The sequence below is a fragment of the Talpa europaea genome (genome assembly GCF_964194135.1).
Source record: "Talpa europaea genome assembly, chromosome: 15".
NCBI lineage: Eukaryota > Metazoa > Chordata > Mammalia > Eulipotyphla > Talpidae > Talpa > Talpa europaea.
In genome coordinates this window covers 41,848,298-41,861,507 of record NC_140083.1, presented here as the reverse complement: position 1 = coordinate 41,861,507, position 13,210 = coordinate 41,848,298, and the positions used below count along the sequence as shown (strand labels likewise).

Sequence of the window (13,210 nt, the reverse complement as noted above, 5' to 3'; positions counted from 1 at the left end):
GCCTGTCTGACTTGCCTCCTGCCTGGCCTATGCACCTCCCAGATCTTTCTAGCTCTGTCTGCTCTTCTATAACATGCCCTGGCCTTTTAGAACACAAGCAAGTGCCAGTTCCTCCTACCCACCACCCCTTCCACAGTCTTGCCTCCCAGCAGTATCTCAGAGGGGCTGTGAATTTCCTTCTCATCTGCACTCTTAGTTACCAGTTTGCTTTCAAGGTCTGCCAAGTAGGAGGGAAGGCTCTGACATGGAAAGATCTCATTGGCTCTCTGGTCCTATCCTTTCTAACTTCTATCTCCCCATGTTATGGTTTCCCCTGAATCTGTGCTGCCCCACATTAACTACAGAAGAGGAGAAAGAGCTTCTAAGTCTTGAATCTTGACTTCCTGTGACCACACAGACTACCACAGTTTCAAGATAAAAATTCCTAAAGAAAGATTGTATTGTGACTATTAAGAACCTTAATCACATTCATTTCCATGGTGTGTGGCGTATCATAAATTCTCTGGAATTTTCTGAACTCAAATTCATAGGCTCAGAGGTGCTTCCTTATTTGCTTTAACATATTTCCTCCAGCATTCTATAAAGAGTTTCCCCAAAGGACATTTCTTATTTATCTTAGGTTGTTAGATACTTCCACAGTACTCCTTTTCTTTTTTTTCAGCCCTGAGTTATGAATCATCTTCCAACAGTCTATTATTTCGACACAGCAAATGAATACTATGCATATCCCAAGCGTGCTACCAGCAAATAACCTTGGTAGAATTAAAATTTTTTATGTATTTATTATTAATATATTATTCCTACCAAGTGTATACATGCAAAACACATTATAATTAATCCTCTTGGTAGAGATGTCATAGTCGTGTTTGGTTTGGCTTCTTCCAATGTTATGTGTTAAATGGTATCCACATGGTACCTTTGCTCTGTGGGATTTGGCTCATTGTCTGCCTTTCTCTTGCTGTACAAGAGTAAAGACCTTGTCCTTCCATCCATCCACCACCCCATGATGTGTGTCCATTCCATTGACAGTTATTCAGTTTGGGTTCGTCACCTTATTTGTGGCCTCTTTTCCACTGGCCCCTCTGTTGGCTCTGGTGAACAATATATTGGAAATAAGAGTGGACGCTTGGAAAATGACCACCCAGTATAGACGGATGGTGTCAGAAAAAGCCCGGGACATCGGAGCGTGGCAGCCCATCATGCAAGGGATTGCGATAATGGCCGTGGTGACCAATGTGAGTAAGCCCAGCTTCACAGGGAAAGACCTGGAAAAGTCCAGAAATGCATGAGAATTGCTACATAAGGAATCAAATGGTTGGTATTTTTTTTAACAATGATGCCAGTACTATCATCTATATAAATAACAGTTTAAACTATACTTGTTATTCTTTTTAAAATGTAGTTTAATTGTTAGTAATTATTATTCTTGACTTACAATGTCAAGACCTCTTACATTGGCAGTTGCTAAGACAGTTGACCATTATACTAGTGTTGCTCATTTGCTCAAGTTCTTATTCAATACAAACATGATCATCTTTAAGTACTAATTCTTTACTCTTCACGTGCCTATAAGAAGAATTATCCAATAGTGCTTTTATAACATGGATAGAAACCTGTCTGTTTAGAGTATGAGGTCCTTAACATAAAAGCTATAATTCTAACATATTTAGCTACATATTCCAAACTATCGACTTAAAGCATTAACTCTTTGACGAAGCATAAACACTTTGTGCATTCTTTCACTCTTGGTGCAGCTTCTTGAAGGGTGCCTGGTTTAGGATGACCCCTTATTCTCTCCTCCTCCCACCAACCCCCACACCCCCAGATCCCTCACCCCTGTCTCTGTTAACCCCAGCCTGGTCATTGGGTAAGCACGCTTGTGGATATCCCAGCTATGAGGGAATAGATCCTGTTTTGCTTATAACCTATATCAATTATGAAATAGTCTCTCCTGCCCACACCCTAAATTTTTTTTTGGGGGGGGCATGCCATCAGGGTGCTCCCAAGTAGAGTAAAATCTCTATACCATCTCCTCAGTAGACTCCTTCCCTAGAAATACCCATAAAACCAGGGCCACTTTGTCCTCTAATTTTACTCCCACTTCATGTCCCCCAGCAAAAGAATTTCTGAGTTTTAACTGGGTCCTGAGTCCTCAGCCTTCTATCCCCCACAGGAGAGTTGGGCTGTCCCTGGGGAACAGCCACTGGGTGAGGGTGGCTGAGCAGGGCAGCTCCCAAGCTGTGTGATCTCGGACTAGACTTTGACACTTCCAAGTTTCATTTTATCAATTGTAAGTCAGAAATTCCCTACCACATATTATAAGAATATCACATACCACCAAGGGTGGAGGAGGAATTCCTCCATGGACTGCACAGATCCTGGCCCCATGGAATGGTAGCGGTTGCTGTTTTACCCTCCTTATTTCTCATCATTAACTGGCTCTACTTTGATGGCATCTAAACTAAAGGCTCAATAATTTCACTATGTGTCGCTGTCATTCCTATTTCTCATCATCATTAATTGGCTTTATAGACTTTGATGGGTGTCTAATCTAGAGGCACAAGAATTTCAAGATCATGGTTACAGTTTTATACAGTAAAACAAGTTTTTTGGAGCCCAGTTGTGTACCCCCAAGAATCCTCCATTTTCCAAGAATCCTCCATTTTCCTGAGCCTTGTGCTAGAGTCTCTGCTTTTGGAAGGAAGTTGCAAGTCACACACTGAAACAGCTACTAGGTTATGCCAGTTTCCATTCACCCAAGTAGCCCACACCTTCAAATCCACTTGTTGCAAAATGAAGACTTATGCTCAGGAATACGACAGTGGGGCCTTTCAAAACCCAAAGTCATGGAAGAAAACCTGTCATGTTCACTGGGCTGGATGGCTCTAAGCCAGACAGGATCGTGGGCTGTGTGCTGTAGGAAGATCTTCAGGAACAAGATTTGAAACTAAAAGGGCTTTTGTTTGACTTTGCACTACCTGGAAACTTCAGTTGACTCACACTCCCTTTCCTCCAGTTCTCCAGTTTGATGATATCGGCAGCTTTTCCCAAGTGCCCTCAGCAGACCGCACTCCATGAGCCCAGATGGTGTGTCGGCTGCGTCTCCAAGGGTGTGTGTGTGTGTATAAACACACAGGCACACACATGCCAGCGCATAGTGCTGTTGATTCTTATCCGGTAGTTGCTTTTTCCCATAACTTAAGCATCATGTTATTATATTCTAGGAAAACCAATTACTAGATTTGTGACATCGATTAACCTATGGGCAGTCTTTCTTTCCATGTTGTTACATGTTCTAAGATGCAGGTCCTGCATGTATTTATATGTATGTATGTCAGAATTAAGCATGTGTAATTTCCCCCTACCCACCTAATACAGGTCTCCACTCTCTAATGTGCATATAAAAGGCTGACTTTCCATAACAGAAGAACTTTTAATAGTAGAGAATAGCCACCAGGGATGAGAACGGACATCAAGCAGGAGTTTGGGTATAAAATCATCTTAGAGCTGTTGGGTCAATCAATAAGCTGAATTGACATTGTTATAGCATGCCAGAGCATCTGGCATTGAAGACCAATTTTAATTTATTTTTATATAAATGGAAAATCATGTTCAGAACAGCATGGAAAATAAAGCACACTGCATTTATTTGTGCTCTTGCAGAGTGTCTCAAAGCCGCTCAGTTCCAGAGGAAAAAGTATCTTGTCAAAAGACATTAGAATTATCTTCCTTGTTGGAATATTTGTAGCATCCTAAAGCCCATCTGCAGGTGATTCTATAAAAGGTTATCGTTAAGTTACATGATAAGGGGAAATTTTAATCTTTTGAAATCCAGAAAAAATAAAATATTCTTACCATACTCTACTACCACCATCACCACCAGCAGACAGGCAGATAGAGAGAGAGAGAGAGAGAGAGAGGTTGAGAGAGAGATTTCACTGCAGAAGAAAGACAAAACCCCTTCTAGTGGGGGAAGTTTTGCAATCAAAAGCCCTGGGTTGTTTTTCTTGCTTTGCCTGAGATCTTGGCTTGTGTTCTCTCTGTGTCTAAACCATATGTTCAGATAAACACTATTAAAAATCATGTTGTGCCAAAAACATGTCTGCTCTTCTGCTTCAATAAATGAGTCATTTAGCGTTGTTGATTACATACTTTTTTTTCATACTTATTTAGTGTTTTTTTAATAATATAATTTATTTATATATTTTTTACATCATTGTTCATTTTTGTACAATGTTTTCTTTCTCCTCTCAGGTGTAATCCCCATAGAATTCCCACCACTAAGTCACCCGTGCACCATCACCATGGTTCCCTGTCCTCTCCCTTCCCCTGTTTTGACCCCTCTCTCCCCCTCATGCAGAATGACTCTGATTTATAGTTGCCTGCTATTTTTTTTTATTATTTATTGCTATTATTTTCCCCCTGATCCCTTATTTGGTTCCCCTGTGTTCCTTCTATAAGTGAAAGGATCTGGTATTTTTCTTTTTCCTTCTGACTTATTTCACTGTGCATCATCTCTTCTAGCTCCAACTATGTTGTTGCAAATGGCATGAATTTATGTTTTTCAGTTGCTGAGTAGTATTCCATTGTGTATATAAACCACATCTTCTTGAGCCATTCATCAGTTTTGGGGCATTTAGGTTGTTTCCATATCTTACCTATTATATTAGAATTTGGTTTAAAGCACATTCTTGACTTTCTTCTTCCTTCAAGCCGATTTAATGCATTGGAGAATTTCAAGCCCAAATGAAAAAATTTTTGAGAATATTTTTGTGGTTCATAATGACTTTATATCCTAATAAATGTCTCTCAGGTTTAAGATTGACTTCTATTTATTCCTTTAACTTGGGAAAGTACTAAACTTTGTTATTTGATCATTCTACTGTTCATAACTTTGTCTGCTTAATCTTTTGAAAGTTGAGAGGCTTAAATTCTGAGCCCTCTAACAAAATAGACATCATTGTTGGACAGTGTGAAGACAATGACCCTGGTGTAGTTTTTTTGCTGCCAACATTTTAGTAAAATTAATGAAAAAATCCTCACTTCCTAATGAAGTGATATGTACTGAATATGTAAATATGTACTGAAAATTTGAAATAAATCAGACTGTAGGTCATCTTTTCTAAACTTGCAAGATACTATAGGGAAAAAAGTATGACTTTGAGGGCCAGTACTTACTTCAGATCAAGGAAAATATATTTTATGCAATTTATAATCCGTTTTTCAGAGGCAAGTGATAGAAAATCAGTTTTATATCAATTATTTAAAAAGGAATTATTTTCATAATATTAACCTTAGTTATTTCACATACATTAGGAGCTTCTGAATCTGAATCACAAAAGAAAGATTGAAATTGTATCAAGTAGAACTCTAAGGCTGAACTTTTTCTTATCCTAATTTTTGAAGATAGCTGATTTCCATGTAGTACATATAGGCAGCTACTTAGCAACAGTACCCTCATGTACAATTATTTGTACCTTCTTAAGAAACACATTCTTTGAAAAAGCATATTCTTTACTTTTGTCTTCCTTCAAACCAGTGTTATGCATTGGAAAATTTAAAACCCAAATTAAAAAAATTCAGAGAAAATTTATGTAATACAAATAGGTAATTATCAAGCTCTTGCTTTTGAGCTGGATGTAGACTTCTGGACATTTCCTTAGAATTAAAGACCAAAAGGAAAGTAACTAATCCACTTTAAAGCAGCTACTCAAGAGTCTCCCTGGTGGCCTAGAGGTTAAGTCTCATCCTATCATCCTGCAGCCAGGGAGTTCGATCCCAGGCCAGGGAGCTGACCCACATAGCGCGGCAGACCTCTCCTGTCTCGCCCACTACTCCCCTCAGCAGTAGATTTCAGCCAATCCGCCTATTCTGTTCCCTACTCTGTTTCTGGTGAATCCTCTCATCCCCTGCACCTATGGGGGATGTAAAACATTACAGCTCTAATGTAAAAAATGTACAGATGTAAAAAATTTACAGCTCTACAGGCTGTAGATTGATACCTTTTATTGATTTCCTCCCACGCAGGCCATGATTATTGCTTTCACATCAGACATGATCCCACGCCTGGTGTATTACTGGTCCTTCTCTGTCCCCCCCTATGGAAATCACAGCCACTACACCATGGAGGGTTACATCAACAACACCCTATCCTACTTCAACATCGCAGATTTCAAAAACAAGAGTGATGGAAATCCCTATTCTGGACTCGGTGACTATGCCACATGCAGGCAAGTTTGGCTTCCATGTTTAAAAACTTATGCATCTTTAAAAAGAGATGATTGTGCCATCAATGTTTAGTACCCTAAAATAAAACTGACATTTTCCCCTAGCTTTTCAATCAAACTTTAAAAATGATGAGATGTAGCAATTACTGTAGGCTAGGGTTAGAACTTTCAAACCAATGATGCAAGCTGTAAAGGGGAGCATTTCAAATGATTATTACAGGGAGACTGATCCAGGAGCAAAGTCATATAGCTTAACAATGAAAAAACTTTTAAGAGTTCCAAAAGGCAGGATAATTCAGCCGTAATAACTAACGTGTTTTTTCCAGCACAACCTAAAGATATCAAATGACAGACTAGCACTCTCACCTAACAAAGGATACAGATACCTCAGTCTAGCCTAGCAGGATCGCTAAAGTTATTCCAAAGTTTTCTGCATTCACTTGACTGACTGGTAAGATTATCTGAGAACCCATACATTGACAAAATTACCAGTCGATAAAGCTTGTTGTGATAGAGGGTTTTCTTTTCCTTAAACCTAAAGGAGCTATGAAAATTTACTTAGTTTGATTCCTCAAAGCCTTCCCTGATGCAAATTCTAGACAACGCAATCAAGAAACCAGAAATAAGGCCAAAATAAACTTTCAAAGTTACACATAGGAACGTCTTTAGATTCTCACATTGGAATTACCTAAAGTAAGAGTTAGCACATTCAAAGAGTGATTTACGTCTTCTAGGTATAATAGGTTATGGCAGAAAAGTGCTGTACTACCTGAGGGAGATACATCAGCAGCAGCAATCCATGATGTCTGACAAGGAATTTAGGTCAGAAATTGTTAATAAGCAGGTAGTGCTTTGTATAGGTAGAAAAAATCTATAGCTGAACCCACCCCAAAGATAGCGTCCTGTAAGTTCACAAATACTCAGTTGTTTTATTTATATTCTTTTGCGAAAGTAGGGATGAAGTCTAGGGGGCAAAATATAAGATACTTTTGTTCTTTTTTTTTTTTTTACAAAGATAGGATCTTCCTATAGTGGGTTAAGATATTAGTGGAGTAGTTGTTGCAAGGCTTTGTTACCAAATCAAAAAGCAGAAAAATTGCATAATGTCCAATTTTAAAAACTATTGCATTAAGTCTGATTTTTGTGTGCACTTGCTTATAGTGTTTGTCAGAATTGCCTCCTGATATTCCTCCACTTTGTCTCCAGGTATCGTGATTTCCGGTATCCCCCAGGACACCCACAAGCGTATAAACACAACATCTACTACTGGCATGTGATTGCAGCCAAGTTGGCTTTTATCATTGTCATGGAGGTAGGAGTAGTCTATTTTGAAATATAAGGTGGTATATTTGCAGGCCTTTTATTAACATTGTGTTGCCAACTCTGACTTAAAATGTACAATACTTTCTTCTTTATCTCTATTCTAGGATACACATTAATTAGATCTGACCCATATCAGTATTTACACTATTCTCATCAGTTAAATGAAATTCGTTTATCTGCTTCTTTTGAAAGTCAAAAGCAATTGTGTGCTAGAGGGATTCAATTCCTTTCAATTATTCAGTTTTAATTGAGTGTCTTTTTGGGGGGACATGGAGGGAGCACTGGGCTACATGTTACACTGTGAAGGGTCTTATTCAAGATGAATAAGATGTGACCTCTGCCCTTGAGAAACTTTAATGGCTGTACTAGTTTTATTTGTATTATTATAATTTTACCACATTTTATAATATCCCTAAAACTGTCCAGTTCTGAGAAATGGCTAGGCAGCTCTAAATTTGCAGTTGATCCAGACAACTTTTTCTTTTTTTTCTTTTTTTTTTAATTTTTAGGTGACTTTTTAAGATTTATTTTTATTTATTTATACAAGCGGTGGGTACAGTCAGAAGCGCGGGAGGGTGAGAGAATTCACCAGAGCCAGAGCGGGGAGCAGAGCAGGCAGAAGGACCAAAGTACACTGCTGAGGGGAGCAGCGGGCGGCAGGAGGGTTCTGCGCGCCATGTGGGACCCTCCTTCGGTGGCCGGGGAGCAGCTGGGGATTGAACCGGTGCTGCAGAGGCTGCGGGCAGCTTCGCAACCCAGAGCTCAACCGCTGCGCCACCAGGGAGGCCCCAGACAACTTTTTCTTATACTGAATGAATAAATTCTAAAATCTCATAATTTGCAAAGTAATTTTGAAAAATATTAGGTTGTCGGAAAAGTCATGATTCATTTTTGCATAGAAAATATAAAAAGTACTTCATGACTTTTCTGATAACCCAGTAATTAAATAGAGCTTTAGAAATAAAAATATGTAGTTGTAGAAATGGAAAAAATTCACATATGTACTAAATAAAAGTTTAGGTTAAAATGAACAGAGAATTAATGAAATGGAACATAGGACTCCAAAAATTAGCACTAACACATCAAAGGATTAAGAAAATGAAAATATGAAAAAGGGGTTAAGCAGAATGAGAAAGACTAACTTTCAAAAAGTCATAAAGAAAATGCATAATGGAAGAAGGCAATATTTGAAGAGATAATGGCTAAAAATTTTCCCTAATTAATGAAAGACATCAATTCACAGAGTGGAAGACACAACAAATATGAAGTAAAACAGTAACAAAGAAATCCACACTTACACACATTGTAAGAAAAATGCAGCACACCAAAGATCTTAAAAGACCAGACAAAGAAGAGACTGACAAAATTTAAAATTAGAATGAGAATATACTTTTTATTATTTTTTAATTTTTTACATCATTGTTCATTTTTAACAATATTTGCTTTCCCCCACCCCCTCAGGTGTAGTCCCCATAGAATTTCCTTCACCAGTGCACCTGTGCACCATCACCTCAGTCCCCTGTGCTCCTCCCTCCCACCCTCTGATCCCTCTCCCGCCTCCTCCCCTGCAGTATGGAGAATAGACTTTTTAAACAGCCAACAATGGCAGTCCGAAGAGTGGAGCTTAATATCTTCAAAATGCTAAAAGAAGGTAGCTGTCAACCCAGAATTATAGTGCAATGTAGAGCACTTGAAAAATCTTTCCACAATGAAAATACCACCATGTAGTTTTACAGGAGTGATATCAAACTTTCTAGAACATTCTGATCTTACATATACTCCTCCAGAGATCAGAAAAAGAAGTGTTCTCCATATCATATTATATCCTAAAATCAGACAAGAATAGAAAGAGGAAGGAAAATCATAAGCCACTTCATGGATGCAAAGTTTTTTTTTTTAAAGATTTATTTATTTATACAAGCACTGGGTGCAGTCAGAAGCGCGGGAGGGTGAGAGAATTCACCAGAATCAGAGCAGGGAGCAGAACAGGCAGACAGACGGAGGACACTGCTGAGGGGAGCAGCGGGCGCAGCAGGAGAGGTCTGCGTGCCATACGGGACCCTCGCTGGCGGCCGGGGATCAAACCGGTGCTGCAGAGGCTATGGGCAGCTTTGCAGCCCAGCGCTCAACCGCTGCGCCACTGGGGAGGCCCCACAAAGATCTTTTTTAAGTGTGCAGACTGAATCTGGCAATATAGATTTTAAAGATAACATGACACCACATTGACTTTATCCTAGAATGCAAGGGTGGTATAACATAGACAGTCCAAGTATCTATCATTATTACCCACCTCAGAAACATTTTGAAAAAAACCACATCACTTTCCTCCATCAACTCTCACCTCTTTACTATGTAATTTTCATCTTTTAAACACACTAATATCTCTTGTGTCTCAAATTTCAACATCACCAATGAGCAACATTTGATGACACAGCCGATTGCATTCTCCTCCGTGAAACTCTTTCATGCCCTTGTTTCTCTCCTTATTCCACATCCAGTGCTACTGGCTTTTTCTTGAAAATGCAGCACAAATGTACCTGCCCCTTACCAACTCTGCTGCTGACACCAGAGTCAGCCACAGTTGTTTCTTCACTGACTTAAGGCAGCCATCCATAAGGGGTCTCTACTGTCACTCAGAGCAAAAGCTAGTCTTTTTTTTTTTTTTTAAGAATTATTTATTTATTTTTAAAAGATTTATTTATTTATACAAGCACTGGGTACAGTCAGAAGCATGGGAGGGTGAGAGAATTCATCAGAGTCAGAACGGAGAGCAGAACAGGCAGAGTGACGAAGTACACTACTGAGGGGAGCAGCGGGTGGCAGGAGAGGTCTGCTCGCCATGTGGAACACTTGCCGGTGGCCAGGGATCGAACCCGCGCTGCTGAAGCTGCGGGCAGCTTCGCAGCCCAGCGCTCAACCACTGCGCCACCAGGGGAGACCCCGCAAAAGCTAGTCTTACAATGACATCCAAGGCTTTATGTGTGCTGTTCATTACTTCCCCATGTCACTTCTCTCCTCCTTGTACCCCCTCACTCCAGCCTTGCCATTGCCAGACTACATCTTGCATTCTTCACCATACAGACTCTGGCTGGCTGTTTCCTTTGCCCAGAATAGCTTTTCTCCTGATTGTTGTAGTGCCAGAAAGCACAGGGCAGGTTCTCTATCGATTTGGGCAGATGGATATAGGCAAGTCCCAGAGCCCTACATGACTCTTTCAGGCTTTAATGATCTTTCTACACCAACTGGTATGGGGTAAACCTGCAGGCTGTCAAGGCAGCGAGGCCAGGACCCTCCCAGGCCCCAGGTACACTTTTCTCCTTGGGCACTTTCTGGCATCGTCTTGTAGCTCTGCCTCTCTGTAAGTCACTAGGCCTCTCGTCGCTGTTCTCCACGGGCAGCAGTTCTCTGTCTCTAGGTGGCACCACCCTTTAGCCTCAGCCACCAGGCTCAGGTGTTCACACTTACACATGCCCACACCATACTCCAGATGTCCACCATCAGGCATGCGTGCCCCGAGCCCAAGCTCCCAGTGTGCCTTCTGCATTCAAGACCGCAGGCGATAGTCACAGTGGCTAGCAGCATAAAAGCCTGACCAGTTCACTAACCCCACATACATACATGACTAATCCCTCACCTTCCTTAAGTGTCTGCTCAGTGAGCCTCATCTGGCCTAGTCTGTACAGGATCTCAGTAAAATTTCCCTCCCTCTCTAACACTCACACTAATTCTTACAATACTTTACTATCTTCCCATAACTCATCATTTTTTAACACCATGGGTCATTTGTTTTTAATTATGTTTATTGTATATTATCTTTAAATCCTTACTTGGTCAGGGATTTTCGACTAGTGAATAAGTGAAAAGGTGATCAATCTCATTAGTCTCAAAGAATTGTGACCCCATAATAATAATAATAAGACCCCATAATAATCACTGTGTTAAGTAAAATACTGAAAGCATCACATAATGCTGGTGGGAGCGTTAGTTGATACAATGGCTTTGGAAAACACTTTGGTGCTCTGTTGTAAAATTGAGCAGTCATATAAGATAGGGTCTCAGCCATCTTACCCCTGGATGCCTACTCCTGAGAAATGCTCAGCTGTGCTCCAGACCCAAGGACAAGAACACACAAACATCATTGTTTCTCATACAAAACTGAAAACAAGCCCAGTCTCTGCTGGTATGAAACACGTACATTTTAGTGTATTTACACAGTGGAATGTTATACAGAAGAAAAGATGAATTGACTACAATTAGGTACAATAGCATTCTGAATAATTAAATGAACAAAGCAATTTTACTTTAATTTTCTCGTTTTCTTACATCATTGTTCATTTTTGTACAATATTTGATTTCTTCCCTCAGGTGTCATGCCCATAATTCTCCCACCACCACAGCACCCTTGACCATCACGACAGTCGCTTGTGCTCTTCTCTCCCCTGTTTTGACCCCTCTCACTCCCTTTCCCTTACTGGAGACCTCAGACCTATGGTCAGCTTGCACGTTTTGTCGAAAAAAAGCATTTTTAAAATTATATAGTAGCTTCTGTTTTTGTAAAGCTCAAATCAAGCAAGACTAAACAATATATTATTTTGGAATATAGACATTATATTTGGAATATAGACATTATTAAACTATTGATCAAAAATAAAAGAAAATAATGTGCATACAGTCACACATCACTTCACAATGTCAGTCAATGTTGGGATCCCAGGGTGACAGTGGCCCCAGTGAACTCTACCAGAGTCCAGGGTGGAGTAGACTGTGCTATCTCGGTGTGTGTCACCATACTCTGTGATATTTGCCCAATGATGAAATCTCCCAGTGATGCAATTCTCAGATCATATCCCTGTGGAGTAACACATGAGTTTGGGAAGAAGCGTAGGAAAGGAACACACAGAAAAAATAAGATAGCCACGTGATGGCACTGTGACTGGTTCATCTTTAGCCTATAAAGCTAATGAAGGTATTAGATACATTCTTTTCTACATATCCAGTAGACCTCTTGAAGTTTGCAAAGTAACAGGATGTAGCTCCTTGGCAGAACTATGGCCTGATGGGAGAGATGGGATGTGCACGTAATGCCTGTCACTTTGTCCAGATACAAGGCCGTGAGGACCAGCACAGACAGCTGAACCGAACTCTGTTTCCCTCTGACTGACACTTCTTCCTTCTCTTTTACAGCATCTCATCTACTCTGTGAAGTTTTTCATTTCCTACACAATTCCAGACGTATCGAAAAGCACGAAGAGCAAGATCAAGAGAGAAAAGTACCTAACGCAAAAGTTTCTTCGTGAAAATCACCTCAAAGATATGACGAAAAACCTGGGGGTCATCGCTGAGAAAATGGGAGAAGTAGCAGATAACAATTTACGACCCAAATTAGAATAAGAGCTTTGTAAAATTCTGAGATGCACTTTAAGGACTTCAGCTCTGTCAAAATAGATTATGAATCACTAACGGAAATGTTTAAGTTAAATCCTTTAGATGAAGAAATCTTAACAATTACCATTTCCTTGTAGATTATTTTTTCAGTTTTAGCTAGCAGTGCAGAAACTAGAAATATAAAACTTAGATCAAGAAGTGCATAAAACTAATCACCTGGAAAACAGTCAATATTACCTTTTTTGCAATATTGGAAGTTTAGTAACACAGAAGAA

The 13,210-nt window shown here is 39.9% G+C and overlaps 1 protein-coding gene across 1 annotated transcript in view; it reads left to right on the top strand.

The window, feature by feature from the left end:
* The window catches only part of ANO6 (anoctamin 6), a gene marked incomplete at both ends in the record, with an annotated part of 209,845 nt that extends 196,904 nt beyond the window's left edge, over positions 1-12,941 (top strand). Inside the window, 4 exons of the mRNA XM_084255999.1 lie at positions 1,030-1,235; positions 6,028-6,230; positions 7,434-7,539; positions 12,735-12,941. Of these exons, the coding sequence (XP_084112125.1) occupies positions 1,030-1,235; positions 6,028-6,230; positions 7,434-7,539; positions 12,735-12,941 (722 nt within the window). The remainder of the gene's footprint in view (positions 1-1,029; positions 1,236-6,027; positions 6,231-7,433; positions 7,540-12,734) is intronic.
* Between the last annotated feature and the right edge of the window lie 269 nt (positions 12,942-13,210).